Here is a 24,581-nt window from a genome sequence, read left to right as displayed (position 1 = left end):
TTTGCAGAAATAACAGCCTCTAAACGCTTCCAATAGCTTCCAATGAGGGTCTGGATTCTTGTTGAAGGTATTCTTGACCATTCTTTTTTACAAAACGTCTCTAGTTCAATCAGGTTTGATGGTTTCCGAGCATGGACAGCCCGCTTGAAATCACACCACAGATTTTCAATAATATTCAGGTCTGGGGACTGAGATAGCCATTCCAGAACATTGCACTTGTTCCTCTGCATGAATGCCTTAGTAGAATTTTAGCAGTGTGTAGGGTCGTTGTCTTGTTGAAGTATCTTACCTTGGCGCAACTTCAACTTTGTCACTGATTATTGAACATTGTTTGTTAGAATCCGCTGATACTGACTGGAATCCATGCGACCTTCAACTTAAACAAGATTGCCAGTACCTGCACTGGCCACACAGCCCCACAGCGTGATGGAACCACCATCAAATTTTACTGTGGGTAGCAAGTGTTCATCTTGGAATGCTGTGTTCTACCGCCATGCATTCCGCCCCTTGTTATGTCCAAATAACTCAATTTTAGTTTCATCAGTCCATAGCACCTTATTCCAAAATGAAGCTGGCTTGTCCAAATGTGCTTTAGCATACCTCAAGCGACTCTGTTTGTGGCATGTGCGCAGAAAAGGCTTCTGCCGCATTACTCTCCCATACAGCATGTCCTTGTGCAAAGTGAGCTGAATAGTTGAATAATCCACCGTGACACCATCTGCAGCAAGATCATGTTGTAGGTCTTTAGAGCTGGTCTATGGGTTGAGTTTGACTGTTCTCACCATCCTTCGCATCTGCTTATCTGAGATTTTTCTTGGCCTGCCACTCTGGGCCTTAACTAGAACTGTACCTGTGGTCTTCCATTTCCTCACTATGTTTCTCACAGTGGAAACAGACAGCTGAAATCTCTGAAATAGCTTTTTGTATCCTTCCCCTAAACCCCAATGTCAAACAATCCTTGTTTTCAGGTCATTTGACAGTTGTTTTGAGGCTCCCGTGTTGCCACTCTTCAGAGAAGATGCAAAGAGAACAACTTGCAACTGGCCACCTTATATACCCTTTCTCATGATTGGCTTTACCTGTGTATGTAGGTCAAGGGTCAATGAGCTTACCAAACAAATTGTGTGTTCCAATAATTAATGCTAAAGGTATTCAAATCAATAAAACAACAAGGGTGCCCAAATTTATCCACCTGCCTACTTTTGCTTAAGTGATTATTGCTCACTTTCTGTAAATCCTATAAGATTAATTTCACTTCTCAAATATCACTGTGTCTGTCTACTATATGATATATTTAACTGAAATTGCTGATCCGAACACCCAATGATTTATAAAGGAAAACCTTGAAAATGATCAAAGGTACCAAAACTTTTCCATTCGACTGTCTCTCTCTCTCTCTCTCTCTCTCTCTCTCTCTCTCTCTCTCTCTCTCTCTCTCTCTCTCTCTCTCTCTCTCTCTCTCTCTCTCTCTCTCTCTCTGTCTCTCTCTGTCCCTCTCTCTCTCTCTCTCTCTCTCTCTCTCTCTCTCTCTTGCTCTCTAATATGGGTATGATAAATAACTACAAAACTGTGCAAATTGTGCCATTGGTAGGAGAAACTGTGAAGTAAAGTGTGCTCTGTATTTGTATCATTATAATAATATTATGATATGGGGGATCAAAGATCAGCTGGGTGATAGATAGCTTTGCGCTTTGGAGAAACCTGGAATCTTTACACGCAACGAGTAAAGGTCAGCTTTTTCCTTCGGTCTTTGGCTTCAACACCTTATGGTTTTGATAAACAGTTTACAAGCATGCAGTCTTATCAAGACATCTCAGCAAGCACAGATAGGCCAGCACAACAATCAAAGGTTGCTGCAGTTAAGCCACATATGTCAAAGTCAAGGCCCGCAGGCCAAATCTGGCCTGCAAACAAATTATCTCTTGCCCCTTGGATGAAATTGATTATTGTTAGAATCGGCCTGCAGACTGCAGCCGCCCGCTGGTGTTTTGAATGCACCAATACTACATTCCCCACAATGCAACAGTAGCCCGTGAATTCACTGCTGCGCAGTAAGCGGGCTTTGGCTTCATTCTTCATCAGCAGTCTGAGCAGATGTCAAATTCAAGCTACCTCCTCCCCAAAAATGGCTTTATAAAAGTGGATGCTGAGAACAGGGGGTTTCAAGTCGGGTGGGAGGCAGAGTACATGTTCACGGAAGTATCTCTGATATATACAGTACAGTGAAGGCGTTTAAAACCAAGTAGAGTCTGTAGGAGACGCAGATGCAGATAGAGAACTTGAGCCACTTTCCCAGCTGCCAGACCATGAAAGAGAAGCTCTCAACCGCTGTGCTCGATAAACTCAACATACTTGCCGCCGACTTCTGACGCTGAGTTGCTGACTTTAAAGCCCAAAAAAGCAGGTTTGCACTGCTCGGCAATCCTTTTGCAGGAAAGCGCACCACCAAACCTACAAATGTAGTTGATTGAGCCCCAGTGCTATGACACACTGAAGGAAAAATAAGAGAGTGGGTGCTGCTGAGTTTGCACGTTTCCTCCCCAACACAATGCCCCGGCTGCGCATCCAAGCTGCTCAGACGCTCTCTATGTTTGGCAGCACATACCTGTGTGAATAACTGTTCTCTTTGATGAAGCTAAATGAAACCTCACACAGTAGCAGTCTTAATGATAAGCACCTTCACTCAATCGCGAGGACTTGCTTAGCTCAGTGCTTGACCCCAAACATTGATGAACTTGTACAAAAGATGAGACACCACCAGGTATCAGGCTCAGTCTCAGACAAGTGAGCACATCACAGAGCATGAACGTATTTTTAGTTTTTAATTCAGTTAAATTTTCACATTTGTTTCAACAAGACATGGGATTTTTCTATGATGAAAGCATTGTTTTGTATGTTATTTTATTGTATTTTATTTATTGATATTTATTTTTCAGTAAATGGACTCTGGGAAAATTGCAAATAGAAGCCATGAGAAAGAATACAACTGAGTTGATTTATTTTTATTTTCTCATTTGACTATTTGAAAGCAGTAATTGATATGATCATGGAGCAGCACGATATTGCATTTTCAGCTTATAATGCATGCAATTTCATTTATACTATAAAGTTTTTGTTTCCAATAGGCTATGTTCAGTCAGTTCAATATGTTTTAAATAAATACTGAAGTTGTCCGGCCCTCCGCTTGTAACAAATTTGTTTTTTGGCCCTCTGTGTATTTGACTTTAACATCCCTGAGTTAGGCCATGATCTGGTCCATATTTGCAAGTGTAACAGCACATAATTGAGTATCAGTTTTGACTTGACTTCATTAAAAACAATTTCTACTTTTCACTCAAGGGTATGTTTCACTGAATCGTCTGAACAATATGCAAATAAAGGGGTGACACGTGATGAAAACAGTGCTGTAAGTGCTGTAAGCCGAATATTGCACTTTTTGCACTGGCTTAAGTCTTATGAACCAATCACCAATGAAGTTCAATGTTTTAAAAGTGTTGATTGAATATTGAAAGATCAAAAAACAATGTAGCTGCGACTTCACCCTGTTAATTTTCACATCAGACATTATCCCGTTACAAGAGTCTGCACTGATGTGACTGATATGATACGAGTGTCAACCTATACATAGGCATGGCACATAGAGGCACAGTACAGTGTGTGTGTGTGTGTGTGTGTGTGTTTTGTGTCTGTTTGCATGGCGCCAGAAATGGTGTCACATTAACCTGTATAATGTGTTGTCCTGCTGGTATGCAAGCTGTCTTTGCTCCACCTGGTCAGAGATCAAAAAAAAAATGCACACGCACACATACACAAACACAGACTTACAAAAGCCCTTTGGAAACCTGAGGTTCCACCTCATACCCTGTGAGATGTCTCTTGAGTTGTGTGACCCAGCTTTTACGTCCTCTCTTTGAACATCCAGGACCATGCTAATCACAGATCTTCCCGCCACACTGACCTTCGACGAGCTATGTCAGGAGGTGAGGACGATGTGCGACGTTGCCAAGCAGCAGGCAATTACTCTGAAGTGGATTGATGATGAAGGTGCGTTTAGATTGAACTCACTGTGAGATGTTGTCTTTTTTTAAGTCGACTGCTGGAGTTACAAGAATTATTTTTCCAAGTCATGGCCTTTTATATATTGAATCTTTTTTCAATGTACATATCATATTGTATATCTAAATTGGGATCAAGGTTGGCACAGTGTTTAGTGCTTCTGCCTCACAGCAAGACGTTCACTGTTTCAATTCCAACAAGGGACCCTTTCTGTATGAAGTTTGCATGTTGTCTGCATCGGTTTACACTGTGTTCTCAGGTTTCCTCCCACAATCTAAAAGCATGCAGAGGTTAATTGGAGATCCTATGTTGGCCAGACAGGGGAATGGTTGTATGTCTATTTGTTCCCGTGTGATTGACCGTGGACTGCACCTTGCACAGTGACACCAGGGATAAGCTTCAGTACAGAATATGGTACCGGGGATGAATAAATTCATTTAAAATTGTTTTTATACACCTAAAGTACATAGAAATTAACTGTCTAAATTAAGCAAGAGGTTGTCTTAAAGTTAGCTAGTTAATGATTTTGAATTGACAAAAAATTGACTGCAGACAGATCAGTGTGTTATGATGGTACACAGAAGTAATAGGCAATAAACTCCTTCAAAAATTGCATGTCTATCCATGTCCCCCCTAAACTAGATAGATATTATTTTCTATCAATAGTGAAGATGTTAGTCTTCTGAAGACGGTGTCATATTATTTTTTCCAGTTGGGGGCAGTTGCACCTTTGTTTGGGAGGGGCCGCAAATTGGGGTCTACTCCTGTTCCTCTTGCAAGTCCTGAGAAAGTCCTAGCTTTATACAGCACTGTTTGTTGGTCCAGGATTGGTCAGTTTAAGTTTGTTCAGTTCAGTTATACAGTAATAATATTAATCAACAACCACAACTTGTGCCATGTGTAATCATCAAATGTGATTGGCTGTGTGTTTTTTATGTGTGGGGATTACTCAAAATTTTGCACGCATTTACTGTAAAGTTTATTTAACCTATGTGTTGAGTGTTTGCTATAAAATAATGGTTAGCTTTGCCATGGAACTTCTTGGAGCATAGTTTTTATACTGTCATTTATAGTTTTACTCAAAAAAAGTCCCCCATCTCTTGTACATTATCAACTGTTTGACAAGAGAACCCTTATTTATTTCTTTGGTGGGATGCTGATGTAAATCCAGCCTTTGTGAAAAAAAGAAATTAACAAATCAGTTTTTTGTTTCTAAATCATCTCTGTCCCTCAGATTATGTTTGATGTAATGATAACAACCAGCCTCTTATCATAAAAATCATTGGAGATGAGTAAAAATCAATGATCCGATGCCTGCTGGTATTTGCAGCTATCAGAGACTGGGAGCAGAATTCAATGTAATGTCTGTCAAGGATGCTTTTAGCGACTCAAGCCATCATGATGATGTGGCCCTGATGGAATCTATTGTGGCGGCAAGCCTGGGAAGGGAGCTCTCTGGCCCCAGAGCTGGATCTTTGGGGCCAGACTGACAGAGCAGTTATAATTTTCTCACGAATGTAAAGGTGATTTCTCTCTCTCGTGAATCTTTCTTAAACTAATTACCAATTTTTAATGCCATTTTTCTGTGGTTTAAAGACAATTGTTTACACATTTTAGGTGAATTTTTTGGCTCGTTTTTAGCAGGATTTGTAGGTATATTATATTCAGGTTTGACTATAAGACGTGCTTGTTTAAGTAGGAAGTGTCCTTGGTGGTATATGATGTAAGGATAGACATTTAATTTTGTACTGCTGATAAAATTATGTGCATGTGCGCAGGCGATCCCTGTACTATCTCATCTCAAATGGAACTGAAAGAGGCTCTTCGAATTTACAGTCGAACCAAAAGATCTGGCTTGCTTCTGCACGGTGAGTGAACTTCTACATCCCTATGCTGGCTCTGACTCATTAACTCCAGGCTACTGTGAGTCCTCATATGAGGATATTGTACCCAACACCTCTTCTTTTTTTCTATTTGTGCCAGTGGCAGACCAAATTATCTGAATCATTGTAAAAACATGCATCATGCTGCAGATCCTAATATTAAAGTGGTCAATATACAGAAACTCATCTACTTGCATCCCTAAAATATTTTTTTAATGTTTTTTGTGGATCAATATGCATTGAAATAAGATTTGTAACTCCAACTGACGGCAAGATACAAAAATCCCTGTTATTCAGTGACTACGTATCTAGTCCTGCTGACTATCAGTAAATAGACGAAATGACGGACCAAACCTCGGCGCTCCACAGGTCCCCCTTTCACTTATGTTATTATAAAAGCAAAATTGTTTTAACTTTTTTAATTAGATATTTATCTTATTTTCTATTTTCTATTTAATTCTTAAATGTGATGTTTAAAATAATGTATAAAATATGTGAGGAATTATTAATAAAGTTCGCCAAAGGACAAGCCTCAGATGTGTGTTACTTAGCCGGTGTATCTGTAGTTTAATTCAGATCTCCTGATTTTGAAACATATTTTCTCAATTTTTCTGCAGCACAACATTTCACTTGTCTGTTCTTGGTGGCAGGCAAAGAATAGTAAAACCATCAAATTGTCGGCATCCTATTATGTATTTTTGTTTTCAGTCTTCCCTAGTATCCCGGAGCAGCCTGGCATGCCGTGCGCTGGAGAAGACAGTGAGTAAATCCAGCTTTGCACTCTCTCCTCTGAAGGATTCACAGTTACAGTCGGAGGCTCATTTGTTAGAATAGCTCTGAACTTTTTTTATTCAGCAAGATCAAAACCTTGCTGTCACTGGGTGTCAGTTTAGAGTAAATATCAGTTAGATCATACAATTTTTCATTGAGTTACTACTACTACTTTCCAAGTAACCTTGAAGGCTTTGGATCTGCTTTATTTCCAAGTCCCTTGTTATAATGTAAATGATGCAAAGCATTTTTAATAGAATATTAACAAATTTCTCATGTTTAAAAAAGAGTTAGACAGTGAGGACCGTGTTTTTTGCAATTTGAAAACAGCATGACTCTGTTGGGTGTTAGTGACATCACAAATTCTGTCCCCAAGGGTCCCCCCTGAGAGAACCCTCTCAGCTTGTGCTTGTGACACACTACACAACTTTTACGGTCATTACCGATTTTGAAATGATTAGGAGAAGATACTAACCACCTGGTTTCAGCTGATTTTTTCATGATGACTGAAAGACTGGGCATCATACATTTAACAGTGCTCCTGAGTGAGGGTGAGGGATCACCAACATGAATCAACTAAATGCATCAAACTGTACAAACCCTTGCTAGTCTGACCACGTCTAGGGGACCAAAAAACCTACCCTTTTGAGAAATGCACTGCAACCAATGTTATTCACACACTCGTGCTCTTTTCACAGCTCTTCACAACCTTTCTTCCATCATTGTGGTCTAGTTTGGCTTTGTTGACCCCTCATACACTATTAGATTTCTGTGCCCACTAGCCATGCTGACTGTCCCCAACTAATGCTGTCTAGTGCTGACTGTGAATGGTGCGTAAAATTTGCCAAAAAAACAAAGTTTCTTTGACAGTACTTGCATTTAAAAGATTGACATGGACAGGACCAAGGTGGCTTCTTTTTTTAAATATAGCCATATTCTGTTTTTGAAAGCCCAAGATTTGTGCTGGACAGTGTTCTTTCTCTGACTCTGAGCAGTAAAATCAGGTATCATCTCTTTTGGATAAAAAACAAACTACAAAAACCATCTGTCTGTTGAACAATTCTTGCATGTGGCTTAATTACTTGTAAGCCTCTCTTTCATGCATCAACATCTACAAGATCACGTTCAACAGTCCAATGTGTGTGATCCAATGCTCAAGTCTTTCACATGAGAAATATTTGTGATATCATCTTTGGTAGGACCCGGTCTCCCCCTGTGTGTGAGTTTCATAGATGCATATATGTATGTTCTACTGGCTGTCTAAATGATGAACAATTTAAAGCAAGGAACTTTAAGATTAGGCCATTGTGAGCTGCAACCTTACCGTGGTGGTGCTGCCACCTTGCCATGGTGGTGGGGTTTGCGTGTCCCAGTGATCCTGTGAGCTATGTTGTCAGGGGCTGTATGTCCCTGGAAGGGTCACCCAAGGCAAACAGGTCCCAGATGAGGGACCAGACAAAGCGTGTCACATTACATTACATTACATTAGTCATTTGGTAGACACTTTTATCAAAAGCAACTTACAAAAGTGTCTCAGAAGACCCTCATGAAAGACACAAACTTTGGACCTAGTTCTCACTTGGCCGGACGCGGGTCACCTGAGCCCCCCCGGAGCCAGGCCTGAGGGTGGGACTCGATGGCGAGAGCCTGGTGGCTGGGCCTTCACCCTTGGGGCTTGACATGGTCCCTCTTCCCATGGGCTGACCACCCACAGGGAGGGCCAAGGGGGTTGGGTACAGTGCAAGCTGGGTTGTGGCTGGAGCAGGGTACCTTGGCAGTCCGTTCCTGGGTTGTAGAACCCTCTTGGGACATGGAATGTCACCTCTCTGGCGAGGAAGAAACCCAAGCTAGTGAGAGATTCCGACTAGATATAGTCAGACTCCCCTCGATGCATAGCCTGGGGTCTGGAACCCGCCTCTGAAGAGGGACTGAAGTCTTATTATTCTGGAGTTGCCCCTAGTGAGAAGCACCGGGCAGGTGCGGAGAGATTGATAACCCCCCCCGTCTCAGTGCCTGCACGCTGGCGTTCAACCCGGTGGACGAGAGGGTAGCCTCCCTCCGCGTTCAGGTGGGGGGACGGATCCTTACTGTTGTTTGCTGTCTGCTCCAATTGCCACTCTCTCATCTCTGGGGATATTCTGCATCACTTCATCTAGCTTATTCCAGAACTTCTCCTTCTCCTCAAATTCACATCCAACCTGCAGGGCATAGCCACTAACAACACTGAGCATCATACCTTCAGTTTCCAATTTCAGACTCATAAGTCTATCTGGCATTCTTTTCACCTCTAGAACATTCCTAACAAAATCCTCCTTCAAGATAACTCATCCTATGACAGTAAAACTTAAAGCCTGCTCCTAAGCTTCCAGCCTTACTACCTTTCCACCTGATCTCCTGGATACACAGTATATCCACTTTCCAGTATAACTCTGTACATTTTCTTGTCATAGTCCCAATATTCAAAGTCGTTACTCTCAGTCCCACACTCCCACCCTTTCTCTTCTCTCTCTGCTTCTGAACACGCCATCCTCCTCTCCTTTGACCTACAGTAGCCCAGTGTCCATTGGTTCCCTGTAGGTCATCAGTACCAATGGCGGTTGTTGTTAAACCAGGCCTCAACCGATCCAGTATGATATGGTTATTATGGTTGATACGCATGGTTGGTTTTAGCAAAGGTTTTATGCTGGATGCCCTTCCTGATGCAACCCTCAACATTTATCTGGGCTTGGGACGGGCTCAGGGAGACACTGGCCCATGCCGCCCTGAGGCTGCATTTTACTTCAGATATATCACGTAAATATTTTCCATACTTCCAAATTTTGGATATAAACCATTTTAAACTAATTTAACATAATGAAGCTCTGCTTGGTGTTCATCTTGGAAAAATTCAATTCATGAAATGTAATAGAAATAGAAACAACTTCAAGTTGTTGAAAAGACTTGTGGAAAGACAGGAATGTGCCACAATGACTGTCTTGTTTGACTTCTTGTTAAATGATGAGAGTTGTATTTCATTTTATTTTTTTTAATTCAATGCAGATGGGTACAATTTTACAAATCACCAATTCTGAGCCTCCTGTGTTGATTAATTAATTTTATTTAACAACTCTTTTGTCACATGTTCTAGTTATTATGCCGTTGCTGAAATCTTGCTACACAATTGCATATCTTAGCTCTCATATGGGCCATATCGGGGCTGTATAATGATAAACACTAAATATCTGTTAACTCTGATTGTTGACCAAAATAGTGATATCTGCCTGAAGCCAGAGAAAGAACATTGCCCATCACAAATCGTGTGCTTTCAGTTATAAATGTGTTGATTAGGTTTTAGTGAGCTGCTACCATATAACTGATGGTTTAAAAAATAGACATTGACCTTGTCGTTTACATTGCATCATCTGTATTGTGTCAGATTTAATCAGGTCAGAATTTTTCCACAGATATTGTATCATATAAATATTTTCCATACCTCCAAATATTGGAAGTATAGTAACTTTTTTTTAACTGATTTAACATGATGAAGCTTTGCTTGGTGTTCATCTTGGAGAATACTAAATGAAAATGAAATAGAAATAGAAACAACTTCAAGTTGTGGAAATCTGTAATTTGAATTAAATTAGAATGTAGAGTTGAAAACAAGGTGTTTGTGTGTGTGTGTGTGTGTGTGTGTGTGTGTGTGTGTGTGTGTGTGTGTGTGTGTGTGTGTGTGTGTGTGTGTGTGTGTGTGTGTGTGTGTGTGCGTGTGTGTGTGCGTGTGTTTGTGTGCATGCCCGCATATGTGAGTTTTAGAGAACAGACTCCCTCTGTTTGCAAAAAACAATGTTGGGTATGGGTGGCAGTGAAAGTACAGAAATCCTTGACGATACTGCCCTGCCTTGCACCAGCAGAGCACCAGCTCATCATCCTCCCACCCCCCACCATCAGTCACAACAAGCTCCGCCCATTCCCTTCCCTCCACCCTCTCCATCAGCATGTGTAGCATTGGTGTCCCTTCAGGGAGGAGCCTTGTGCCTCACACAAGGCACAGAAGCAGGCGGGAGACACTGCGCGGGAATGAAAAACAGGGAGAGAGAGAGAGAGAGAGAGATAGCAGACATCAGGTCTCAGTGTAGTGTACAGTGCTCTTTTTTTTGTAATCATCTGAACCCTAGGCAGAAACCTTGACACTGCAAGGGAAACTCGAGGATAACAAGTTGTAGAAGCCAAAGGGCATGACGGAAAGAGTGAGTGAGTGCGTGAGTGAGTGAGTGAGTGAGTGAGTGAGTGAGTGAGTGAGTGAGAGAGAGAGAGAGAGAGAGAGAGAGAGAGAGAGAGAGAGAGAGAGAGAGAGAGAGAGAGAGAGAGAGAGAGTGAGTGTGAGTGTGAGAGAGAGAGAGAGAGATAGAGAGAGAGTGAGAGAGAGAGAGAGAGAGACTATCAGCTCTGAGCAAGGTGAAAGAGGGAGGAGGAAGGATATAATCAAATAAATCCGTGAGAGGAGAGAGTGAGGGAGGAATCATCAGAGGGGGAAAGGCGGGGATGTAGCAGTGTATCTTTCCCGGCTTGCCACGCACACACACACACACACACACACACGCACACACACACACACAGACAGACACACACACGTACACCAGACGTATACACACACAGGCACACACACTCGCACATACACACATACTTGTACTCTTAGCCTGGATTGTGCCGAAAGAGGTGGAGTGATTGGAGGAGGACAAACCGGTGAGCTATCTATCTCTGTATCCATCCATCCATCCATCCATCCATCCATCCATCCATCCATCCATCCAGCCAGCCAGCCAGCCAGCCAGCCAGCCATCAATACATATCTACAAAGAATTTCATTAATAATTGGTTTACTGGATTCTTTGTGTGTGTGTGTGTGTGTGTGTGTGTGTGTGTGTGTGTGTGTGTGTGTGTGTGCGCGCGTGCGTTTTTGTGTGTTCATGCTGCAACAGCTATCGCTTGTTTTTGATACAGCCCTTACCACTCGTCATGCCAGGCACTGCAGGCAGGGAGGCTACTAGCCTTGCTAGCATGGCTGCTGCGTGCTGTCTGCTTGCAATGGCACGCTGCTTGCTAGCACCTGCCAGCCTCTGTTACAGTGTTCTGGTGTGCAGTCTGCATGAGGGCTGCTTTGTTACATTGTCTACGATTTTATCAGACCAGTATGGTGCTTGAATGCAGCTGTATGGTTCTGGTGCAAAATGATCACTCATTGCAGACAGGATGGTCTGCAATTATCTTAAACATATGAATGTTGTTTCCAATGCATGTTGTTCAAGATAAGAATCTGTCGCAGGCGACTTTTTATTTTTAAAGGTCATATTTGCTTTAATGGTTAAAATGGTGAATATTGTGACACAATGTTGGTAGCAAGTGCTTTTGTCAAAAAAAGTCAATATTCAGAGTGACCTTCAAATATGTTCTTTTAATTTATGGATTCATTTGTTTGTGTGTGTGTGTGTGTGTGTGTGTGTGTGTGTGTGTGTGTGTGTGTGTGTGTGTGTGTGTGTGTGCGCATGTGCGTGTGCGAAGGAAAAACAAACACTACTGCAAAGATCTTCTTATCCTCCGAGTATGGGGTGACAAAGTACAAAGGCAAGATCACCTTTTTTCTGTCTTTCCAGCCATGATACTAACTCATCTTTCATTGTATCATAATATGAAGGTTGGCCAACACATCAAAAGCCCCAAACATTAACTAAATGCTTTACATACAATACAACTTTCATCAAAAATTTTTAAGGCCACTGATGTAGGCCATTTAATGTGTGACAGCTGAGTGAGATATTAATATATATCAACTAACTAATCAATAAGGTCACATAAACACACAGGATTATTTCTGTTGTGGTGCATCAATCGACTACTTTCTACTACTACAATTGACTATTGAGAACTTCAGATATGGTTCATTCCTTTTAAATATGTTGCTTTTTTTTCTGGTTTGTTTGCTCGTTTTCCTCTTTGACAATTCTGTGCAGTTAAGTGCTTTTGTTCTCCTTCCTAGATTATTTTTTTAATCATGGGGAAAACGCAAATAAGATGGTAATGAGTCTGACTTAAAAGTTAAAAAGAGGTCTTTTGATATAAAAATAATTTTGCTGAAAATTAGCAAGAAATTACCTGATGACAAAACAGAAACAATGACAACAACAAAAAAAAAAACAAGTAGGCAAGAAATTAAAGGATAGGTTAGAACTCAATTAATCCCTTAAGGAAAATATGGTTCCAGTAGCACAGCACAATACCGTATATACAAGTCAGAGTTGAGATCTTTTACATCAGGGGTGTCAAACTCATTTTCATTTAGGGCCACATTAGCATAATGTTTTGCCCTCAAAGGGCCACATGTTATGGTAGCAGTATAAATGCAACTAAATGTAACCAAATGTAACGTAAAATAAATGCAACTACTCCTTAATGTTAAATAACTGAATTCATTACTCTTTCAAATCCAAATGTTACATATGCATTTGCATAGATGTAAAAAATAAATATACATTTTTACTAGCTGCTCCTAGCTTTCATTGATACAATGTTTTTGGATGCCGCTTTCATGAACACCTTCTTCTGCCGTCGTAGTTTGGCTTTTAATTCTTGGACAATTTGTTGTTTTTCTGGAAGGCTAAATTTGGTATACTTAGTCCCATGTTTGGTGTCAAATTGCCGACGTAGATTGTACTTTTTCACAACCGAAACTGCCTCATAACACAAAAGACATACTATTTTTGTCTCCTTGAAGCATAAACATGTAGTCACCTTGCCATCTTACTTGAAACAGCCTTCCATCTGCATCAACCTTTCTCTTTCTGGACATTTAGGGATCATTTGTAGTTCTTCATTTCACTTGTTGAAAATCGCATTGACGTGGATACAGTGCAATCTAATGGCGGGATGCCGTCACTTCAGGGGTAATGTGATCGGCATGAATTGTGGAAAATGCAGTTTATGGTCAATACACGAGTTTTACTTATCTATTTTAAGACAATCAGAACTTTTAAGACGTTCTCGCATTCAACATAAAATTACGTGGCGGGCCACATTTGGCCCTCAGGCTTAGAATTTGACACATGTGATCTACATAAAGGATATACAAGGATAGGAGTAGGACTTCATTTTTAAGAAAGAAGATAAAAAAGCTACAATTATAAATAAGAAGAACTAACTTAAAATTATGATGAAATCAGAAGAGTAACATTGTAACAGATCTATCGTATTTTAAGTCTAAGATTTCTTTTAGAATTCATTTTCTTGATACTTTTTATTAAACATTATAATTTCATATATCTCATTTATAGTATCATACCAAATATGGTTGTTCAAATAGGTCTTGATATTGCCATATTGTGTTAGATTATTGTGATACTACATGCCAACACACTGACTTTACATTAAAAATGATCATATCTTTTTTTTTAGCTGCTGTTATCATTTTTTAATAATTACGCCAACTTTTCCACTAATGCTGGGCTAACACCTTAAGACTGAAAATAGTTTGAAAAGACTTGTGTGAAACTATCATCACACACCAGCTCACATCTAAAGAGTTTTAAGTCTCAGCCTTGTCACTGCATAGTCTGAAACTACAGTCTGTGGATCTTACAACTAAAGATTTTTGAAAAGATCTCGAAAACTACAACTTTCTTTTCCCATCATGCAGTGTTTTCCCATCATGCTGGTTCCAAGTGTACTGTTACCAGTTTTGTTGGAACTCTTCTACTGGTTGTTGATTCAGTATTTAAGGTGACGTAACACAAAGACTTGTGATAATACAAACATGTTTGATTTTGTCGTAAGCCCCAACTGAGCTACGACTATGCTAAGATCGTAGGACTACCAGCTTGACAGCTGACACATATACTTAACAAGTGCACACATACTTAACAAGTGAGATGATGGGGGTGCCCTGCGACCCCAGTAAGACTCCACTATGACACTTAATATTTTCTTCCAACTTCCAATTTTGAGTGTACAACTGAAAAATTGTAAGGTCTAATTGTCATGCAATGTTTGTAGCTTCTCATTAGTACATACAATCTAGTGGATGTGTACAGTTAGCCATGACACAGCCTTGTAGGAAACAGGCCAGGGGAAAACAAACATGTGTCTCTGTTTATCTTTATCTTTATTTAGTGTAAAGAAAGACAAAGTCTCAGATGTTTTCATCATCACTGCCCACTTGTGCAACATTGACTAATATAAACTGCATTGTATTAATAAACACTTATATTCTATTTACTGTTCAGTACTCATTGTGGTAAATTTAATCATAAAAAAATGAAAAAAAAATGAAATACATGATTTTACATCTAACATATGACTTTTTTTCTAAATATTTCACAATGGAAACTACTATTTTCTCTTAGAAACAGGATGAATAATATGAAAAGGAATCTGCTCATGAAAACAGACTGCACAAGGATCTTGAATATCCTCTAAACCAATGTTTCAGGGATTATTCATGGAAAGAGCTGGAGTGAAGTTCAACTGCCATCGGGGGCCGCCTAATGGCACTGGGTTCAATTCTCAAATACTGGCTTGAAGTGGAAAAACAAATCACAAGTACAAGTAAATTATTTTTAATTTGGCTTTCTTGGTGAATTTTCTTACATTGCTTTTTTCTCATTTTCACTTACTTTTGTTTATTGGGGCAGCTTTATGTTGATTCTAAGCAACATTTTTGGATCTGCTATGTTTCATAAAAAAAAAAAAAAAGAAAATGCAAAAAACTTTTTAGGACACCTTGTGAATACAAGGTGTTGTTAGAGTTTTTTCTCTATATTCATAGCTATATTATTTCGACTACTCACATGAAGACAGCTCGACGTGTGAGCACAAGTGGCCTTCGTCCTGAAACAGGAATCTACCCCCGTGATCGTTAATTCAAATAGGCATAAAGGTGTTGCAGCTCAGTGGTAGAGCACATGCATGAGGTCCTGCGTTCAATCCCCGGCACCTCTATTGTAAGTCACTTTGGATGAAAGAGTCTGCCAAATGACTGCAAAGCAAATGGGAACCTACCCCCTGATAATGAACTTACCCCCCTGAATGTAAACAGGAATTACCCTCTCCCTGTGTAAGATATTGTCAACAACACCAACACACTTTCACCCAATAATAGGCCGAGCAAGGAGGAACTCGGTGGGATTCTCTGGATCTTGCCTCCAAAGAGCGCGCTGAATCTTACCCTCTGCAGAGCTCAAAAGAATAGTCACTTGTCTGTGTTATTTCTTGTGATAACCTCGATTTCCTCTTTACAGGCTTCAACTAAGACCAGCATGAATAAGGATTACTCTCTAACAGGTGCCCTAAAAAGTATTTTGCATCTTTTTTTTTTTTTAATTTAGATATAGATGTTTACAAATTAACATGTGGCCTTTTGGAATGAGGCCATTGCCAACTTCAAGCTGTTGAGTCTGGATTGACTGTTGTTGTCCTAGGACCACCAATCCCTGTCTGCGATGAGTGTGTCCTTGCCCTTTTTTAAGGCTGTATATGGCTTAGCTTTTTTTATGTTGAATACTTCTGACCCGAAAGTGGGCACATAAGCATTCAGTTTCTGTGTTCAACTCACTGTTGATGGCTGTGTGCAGTGCTTGGAGCTTAATATGGAGCTGGAGTGTTGTGTTTTAGCTGTGACTCCCAGAATTTGTGCAACTTGAGTCACTCTGTCAGTCCCTACACAGTTTTCTAACTTTTCATGAGCCTGTTCTGGACTGTGGGCTCGTGTTGGCATTGCTGACTCAAATTGCTGACTGGACAATGATCTATTTATAGTGCTGTATAGATAATACTTGGTGGAACATCTCGGACTGCATTATAGGTCCTTACATTCTGGGCTAAATAATAGCACATGAGGACTCAAATGGAAAAACCTTAATTTTTTGATGTTGCTGTATGATATTAGCTCATTTATGAATGCATGGAGGCCACACAGCACAAAATTGTGATTCCCCAGCACCCAGTAGTTTTATTCTGCTTTTATTAGAGCACTCTCCAATGCTTTGCAGTGTTCAGGATTTTAACTCTCGCTTTATATGCATATAATTTCAACAAGAAAAAAACATTTTTGAAAAAGGATGTCTTGGTCATGTTGACAGTAGTTGATAAATAAGAGAAAACAAGTGGTTTGTCGACTATTTTTTGGCCATGTTCTGCTGAGTTTAAGACCTTTTTAGTAAGCATGAGGAGGTCTTCTGGGCCATGTCCCAGAAGTCTGCCAGTCTCAAAATTTACTGTATAGTTCTTCCATTATGTCTGTTTCCCAACAGTTTTGCAGATAATTGGATAATCATACCCCTTTATCTTTGGCGGGCTGGGTTTGATAGGAGGACTGTCCTGTATTCACTGAGGAGCTACATGCCTGACGGGGTGTTCTGCATTCCTGGAGGCCTTTATGTAAACACAAGATGGCCATTGCTATAATTGGACTGAATGACCTGGATGGTTTGTTTACTTTCAAAGATGAACGAAACCACTCTGAAATCTGTTGCTGTGCAGAAGCACTTATTTGATGGACTTCAGTATGTCATTATACATCCAACTTCTCAGCACATCACCCTGTGTCATATTGATCTAACTGTTTCCATCATGCTTTCAATCTGCTATTGTTTGTACTGTCTGGGATCGGCAGTTCTGTCACAATTTTTGGGGGGATAAATTTGCCCATGCACTGTCTTCAGGCGATGGTCATTATTAATTCAGACTGGGCACATCCCATTTCATCTCGTTAGTGGCTGTTACTGTTCTTTTTTAATCTGTTGTATTCTAGCTCTATTTTAGCCCACAACCAGTCAAACTGGGTATTTGGAGAACATCATCTGCCTGAATCCTGTGGAAAAAACAACCACAGATTTTTAATTCTTCTATAATTATCTACCCTAAGGCCTCAGTTGTTTGTTTTCCTAATATTTGGTTATTGTAAGGCGTATTACCTGTCCCTTATTGTAACACAGCACATACATCATCCTCCAATGCTTTACATGCATTCAGATTTCTCAAAGTGACACAGAACAGGTCAACAAAAAAAACAATTGTATTTGACATTTGATCTTTCACTGCCCTAGATATTCTTGATAGACAACGTTATTGTTGGAAGACAAATAGCATTTACAAAAAGTCCAGTGGGCAGAGGGGAGGGATCTCCATGATATTCAATGTGAAACACTCATCTACAAATGGCTTTTTAGCCACATGTTCAATTTGGGGATTAACTTGTTTACCTTTATTACTACAGTAGGGGGAGACTGCTGCATTCAACTTTAGGATTATATTGAGTCATCAGTTCCTACTTGTCAGCCACAGATGAAATCTGTTTTCAAAATTCAATATCATCGAACTGATTACTGTCTTTACTGTCTGTGTGCCTGAGCATTTTTTTTTGCAGACTTTTACTGCCAGTGATGATCCATGAGAAAGTGTGTGGTAGAATGACCATGCAGTGTGTAAAGAATAAGAATAAGAACAACTTTATCTATCCCAAAGGAAAGTGTTGTGCCAGAGTTTCAAGTAAAACATAAAAATAATAAATAATAGTAGTGAATTGTATAAACAGTCTAAAAAAAGGGGGGAGAATAAGAAATACAAATAAAACTAAAAAGTGTCAAAGTAACAAGTCAAGGCTATAAAGTGTCTTAAGGTCTTAAGTACAAAGATTTTGAGATTCTCTGCAGCTGAAGGGAGAGGAATTAAAAAGTCAAAAAGTCTAATAGCCTCAGGTAGGAAAGACCTCCTGTGTTTGTCCCAGTTTTTTAAAAGCTACATGATTTGTTCCATAAAGTTCCATTCTCAGTACTATTCACCCTCCATTGTATGACCCATGTGGCATTTCCCTTGAGTAATGAAAGAAAAATTTTTTTTAAACAGATTGTTGACAGATATTTAGATGATTTGTTTAATTTGATAATTTCAGTATTATTGGGGGGGGGGGTTCTCTGATGTGTGCTTTACTTACTCCATCCATTGATTTTATATTCAGAGATATTGAGATATTTTTCAAACTGCTGTACTTTTAAAAGTTTGTATAATTTTTCAATTAAACTCAACACATGAAATGTGAAAAAATTAAAAAAGGATAATGTCATACTGTTAACTGGGTATTCAACATGTGATGTGGGTAACAACTACCTTTAAACTCAACCAAACCATAATATGGTAAAAACAAATTAAGAGGGAAGCAGCATGTAACACATACATACACACAGACACACAAACCAGAGAATCACACAATATTTGGGATTTTTCGTATCATTGAAATTTGAAGGTACTTTGATACTTTGTCCAATTTTGAATTTGTATATGAATAAGTCGGAAAAACGAACAAATAAGCCATTTGGAAAGGCACACGTCAATAATTTTCGTTGTGAATGTCTTAAATGTATTTCGCTTTTGCAAACTGATATTTATGACATTTTGTGACAACTGTCTTCTGAAATCTTGATTTTGGATTATAATTTCAACTAATACTTCTACATCAACTGTAATTTCAATTTAAAAATCAAGATACAATGAGCCATTAAGGTTTACTTTCTATTCAACTGTTACTTAAGATTTAGAGTTAGAATAGCCCCACTTAATTCAAACTGCATTGTAAAATGGATTGTTTTGTGTCACTTGCCCCCCCCATTTCACTTGAAATGCTTCAGTCTGTGGTCGATGATCTTTGACCCCATCCTGTGTTACTTTGGTATTTAATAATAAAAAAATCCTGGTGATTTTTGCCAGCCTCACTGGATTATCCCAGTCTGAGGACTTTGAAGCAGTGCCCTAAACTGAAACTGCTCAGAAGAAAATATGCAGGTTCTAATGTGTGCCAGGAGGTACAGCATAATGGACATATGCAAGGCATGGCTGTAACAATTATTATTCATATGTTCACAGCTAAGTCTGCTGTGATGAGGTGCTTCATTCAAAGTATTTTCTCAAAAATATTTTAGTTTTCCCTCACAGATGTACCACTTTTCTCTTGTAAATTTGCTCAATTTTCTTCATATTTGCCACTAAATTCAAAGAAAATTCAGTTGAAATGTTATAATCCAAGGTGTCACGCAACTTTTTTTTCAAATTATGAATCCCTATCTTCTGACTCACGTTCTTTATTTTAACCTACAATTGGCAGCTGCAACTGATAAGCTATTGTGTTTGCTTTACATATGTCCTTTGCTTTACATTAAACATGTTTAATAGAACTGCTTACATGCCAGACCTTCTCTTGTTGCAGTGATTGTGTGTTTTGTAGAGCTGGGTAAGTAGGGATTGGTGTATTTGAGTACATCTCGCAGTGTTAAGCCCTGCTGGGTGAATGAAAGAACACAGCCTGTGCTCTGAATATGTGCGAAGGTGGGGGTCAGCCCTTCACGCATCACAGGACTGGACTGTCAGAGTGAGTCGCTGATGACTTACTTTAGTCTCAGCTGGGTGGGTGTGTGTGTGGGGGGTATTTTTCTCCCAGCTCTGCAGACACTGCCCAGTGTACGGCCTTATTCAGTCTATAAATTTTGATTGTTCCATCTCATATAACCTTTGCAAAAAACTGCACTTAAATACTATGTCTTAATAATATTGATTGTATTTTCCCCTTACCTTGTACTGAGAAAAGTCTTCAGAGGCATAATTTCTTATTGTTACTGACAAATATTCTTTTATTTCCAACATTTCAACCCCTTTTAATGCTACTTTTGTTACAGCTTCACTATAATGAAAAAGCCCAAAAGTATATTAAGACAGGGACATGCCTAGTCAATTATCACCAAAAAAACACTGTCAAATGTATATTCTGATAAATAAAACACATACAAGAAAGGGATCATACAAACAAGAGAAAACAATACGGCTGATTCAGTTAATTCTGCAGTGAGAGGCACAATTATTTTAAAATAATACCCTATTTAGCCCTCAAAAAGTTGTTGGTTAAACAGATAATGATGGGTTTTGATAGGTGCTAATGTTGATTGTAAATGTAACAAAACCTTTGGATTTGAGTTGGTGATTTTGTGTGAATGATCTAAAGAGTGTTTGAACAAGTGAATTGCTCTTTTCATGAAATTTGTGTAGGTTCATCTACGTGTCTTCTACGTGTATCCACACGTTTATTTCACTGCCAACACAATCATTCCAAAAACAGTATTTTTGTTGTATCCCTTTTGCTTTGTCTGACTTTTCCATTATGAAGTGGAAAAATGTGTATTCAAAGTACTGAAATTTAGTAAGAATGATGACCCATTTCAAAGGGGTTAGTTTCCTTACATTTTCTTTTTTAACCAGTCAGTTCTTTTTACAATCAGAGACAAATGAATTTTTGTGCCGCTTGGTCTTTTACATACAGGTACTTCTCAAAAAATTAGCATACTGTGATAAAGTTCATTATTTTCCATAATGTAATGATGAAAATTAAACTTTCATATATTTTAGATTCATCACACGCAACTGAAGTACTTCAAGCCTTTTATTGTTTTAACATTGATGATTTTGGCAAAAAAAAGTAAAGAAAAATCAAAAATCCCTATCTCAAAAAATTAGCATATGTCATCCGACGTAAAATAAAAAGTGTTTATAATACAAAAAAAAAAGTCAACCTTCAAATGATTATATTCAGTTATGCACTCAATACTTGGCCGGGATTCCTTTTGCAGAATGACTGCTTCAATGTGGCGTGGCATGGAGGCAATCACCCAATGGCACTGCTGAGGTATTATGGAGGCCCAGGATGCTTCGATAGCGGCCTTAAGCTCATCCACAGTGTTGGGTCTGGTGTGTCTCAACTTCCTCTTCACAATATCCTACAGATTCTCGATGGGGTTCAGGTCAGGAGAGTTGGCAGGCCTGTTGAGTAGCACCATGTATCAGTAAACCATTTACCTGTGGTTTTGGCACTGTGAGCAGGTGCCAGGTCATGCTGAAAAATGAAATCTTCATCTCCATAAAGCCTTTCAGCAGATGGAAGCATGAAGTGCTCTGAAATCTCCTGATAACTAGCTGCATTGACCCTGCCCTTGATAAAATACAGTGGACCAACACCAGCAGCTGACATGGCACCCCGGATCATCACTGACTGTGGGTACTTGACACTGGACTTCAGGCATTTTGGCATTTCCTTCTCACCAGTCTTCCTCCAGGCTCTGGCACCGTGATTTTCGAATGACATGCAAAAATTGCTTTAATCCGAAAAATGTACTTCGGACCACTGAGCAACAGTCCAGTGCTGCTTCTCTTTAGCCCAGGTCAGGCGCTTTTCCTGCTGTTTCAAAAGTGGCTTGACCAGGGGAATAAGGCACCTGTAGCCCATTTCCTGCACATGCCTGTCCACGGTGGCTCTGGAGGTTTCTACTCCAGACTCAGTCCACTGCTTCCACAGCTCCCCCAAAGTCTGGAATTGGTCCTTCTCCACAATCTTCCCCAGGGTCTGGTCACCTCTTCTGGTTGTGCAGCAATTTCTGCCACACTTTTTCCTTCCCACAGACGTCCCACTGAGGTGCCTTAATGCAGCAGTCAGGGAACAGCCTATTCCATCAGAGATTTCTTTTTGTGTCCTACCCTCTTGCTTGAGGGTGTCAATTGTGGCCTTCTGGACAGCAGTCAGGTCAGCAGTCTTACCCATGATTGTGGTTTTGAGTAATGAACCAGGCTGGGAGTTTTTAAAAGGCTCAGGAATCTTTTGCAGATGTTAAGAGTTAATTCGTTGATTCAGATGATTAGGTTAATAGCTCGTTTAGCGTACCTTTTCATGCTATGCTAATTTTTTGAGATAGGAATTTTGGGTTTTCATGAGCTGTGTGCCAAAATCATCAGTATTAAAACAATAAAAGACCTGAAATATTTTAGTTGGTGTGTAATTAATCTAAAATACATGAAAGTTTAATTTTTATCATTACATTATGGAAAATAATGAACTTTATCACAATATGCTAAATTTTTGAGAAGGACCTGTACATCTGCCGGTTCCTACTCGCAGTGTAAAAAAATCGACATGTATTGATATATCGATCCGACAGCTGACGATCCGATGCATCGACACTTCCGCAAGAGTATCGATCCATGTATACATTTTACCTGTCTATTTTTAGTCTGCTCTGAGGCGTAATTCTCACTCCGTGCTGCGGGTGGCGGTAACCTACTTTGTCTCCACCTACTTCGCTTCCCTTACCCTCTTTCAGCACAGTCTTTCAGTGGACACACCCTCTTTGGCATAGCACTCGCATTTAAACATTCGGGAGGCGGACATTGATATGGCTGAGAAGGACCCGGACTTACACACTCCTGTAGGTTTAAAATCGTTCGTGTGGAAGTATTTTGGCTTCCGCAAAAACGGGAAAGAATTGGTAAAGGATGTGGCGATATGTAAAGAATGTCGAATTGAAGTTAGCTACTGTGGCAACACTTCTGATTTGTCGGCTCACCTGAAAAGACGGCATGGTGTTGTTGAAGGCGAATGTTCAGAAAAAGCACAGCGCCCTGCCCAGCTGAGTACATTTTTCCCACAAAAGTTACCGAGCAATTCGAAAAGGGCCAAACACATATCAGTATGTTTTTGTTACACCCTTTAAGTATATCTACAGAACCTATGCATTTTTATTTTATATTGAAGGAAGTATAGGCCTACTTTTTACTGCTAGTGCACATTCTGGCTCATTGCACTGACTGTGGAGTATTTTATTTATATTTTATAGTAAAGGAAGCATAGGCCTATGTTTTATTTTTTATATTTTGTTTGCACTTTTGTGGCCATTGCACTAATATTGTTAAGTTCTTTTTCATGTAAGGCTAGAGAAAGGCTCTTCAATATATCTTTCTGAAATAAAATATATGATATTACAGCTTCCGTTGATTTATTCAAAATTTGAAATAGTTAAAAAAATCGTATCGTAGTTAAAAAAAATCGTATCGAATCATGGGCCATTTTTAAGTATAAAAAAAAAATCGAATGGATCGAATCGTTGCCTTGAGAAATCGAATCGGATCGAATCGTCATGATGGCTCTGATTTACACCCCCAGTTCTTACCCTGCGCCCCACTATCTGGGCTGCCTGTACCTGATCAGCTTGTCAAATTAAACGTGAATTTCAAACCCAATCTCTTTTGTGTCCGGGTGTATGTCTTACCTCCAACCATCACAGCTATGCCCCCTGGTGGTAGCCACACACAACCTGTCCTGGCAACATGTCACATGAGATTTTCTTCACCTTGACTCATTGCTTCCAGCAAGTCAAATGCTCATTTGAAAGGAGTGAGACTATCATAAGTCCCATGTCACTTGCTGTTTTGGCTAATGAGACCTGCAGGATACACTTTACACACACACAGAAAGAGAGCGAGAGAGGCGAAATACACACCCATTCTTATTGACGTAACAAGATTTCAGCATCCTTAGCACTAGCAATGGCAAGGTGTTTTGTAATGTGTCAGGCCTCCCTGCTGCACTGCAGCACGCCCACATGTCCTCCCTGCTGCTGCTACAAAATGCAATATTTAAGCTTTGGCTTAGGCTTGGTATCTACCTAAAATATCTCAGATTGGAGAAGACATTTGTTTCACTTGAAAGGTTAAAATGTGAGTTGGCTGTGGGCTACAGTTGCAGATTGTTCACAACCATTGCCCTCTTGATTTCTTGTGAAGTACTTTGGACTTTTTCAGCAATGACACACAACTAACTGTTAATCTGTCAATTGTTGTTATGTCGATGGAGCTTTGACAAAGACACAGCAGAGCTCCATTGTTCTGTAAATAAAACACTGTGGTTTCTCTAGCAACCAAAATGATCCACCAGAGATAATGGAAGATCTCTCCTGAGACAGTGCTAGATTTGTATCTATGTTAGCTTTAATGCTGTCCTTTAATGCACCATTTCACTGAAACAATGTGAAATATGAC

At 39.7% G+C, this 24,581-nt stretch overlaps 1 protein-coding gene across 5 annotated transcripts in view; it reads left to right on the top strand.

The window, feature by feature from the left end:
- prkcz (protein kinase C, zeta) overlaps positions 1-24,581 on the top strand; it is a 111,883-nt gene that overhangs the window by 11,647 nt on the left and 75,655 nt on the right. For 4 of the 5 annotated variants that reach the window (XM_086158878.1, XM_086158876.1, XM_086158874.1 and 1 more), the window contains exons 2-4: positions 3,923-4,044; positions 5,835-5,924; positions 6,648-6,698. In XM_086158878.1, the coding sequence (XP_086015004.1) occupies positions 3,923-4,044; positions 5,835-5,924; positions 6,648-6,698 (263 nt within the window). The remainder of the gene's footprint in view (positions 1-3,922; positions 4,045-5,834; positions 5,925-6,647; positions 6,699-24,581) is intronic. The other variant, XM_086158875.1, reaches the window with a different exon arrangement.

Source organism: Fistularia commersonii, chromosome 14, assembly GCF_037954325.1.
Source record: "Fistularia commersonii isolate RoL2024-O1a breed Wild chromosome 14, RoL_Fcom_v1.0, whole genome shotgun sequence".
Lineage (NCBI taxonomy): Eukaryota > Metazoa > Chordata > Actinopteri > Syngnathiformes > Fistulariidae > Fistularia > Fistularia commersonii.
This window is presented reverse-complemented; position numbering and strand designations above follow the sequence as displayed.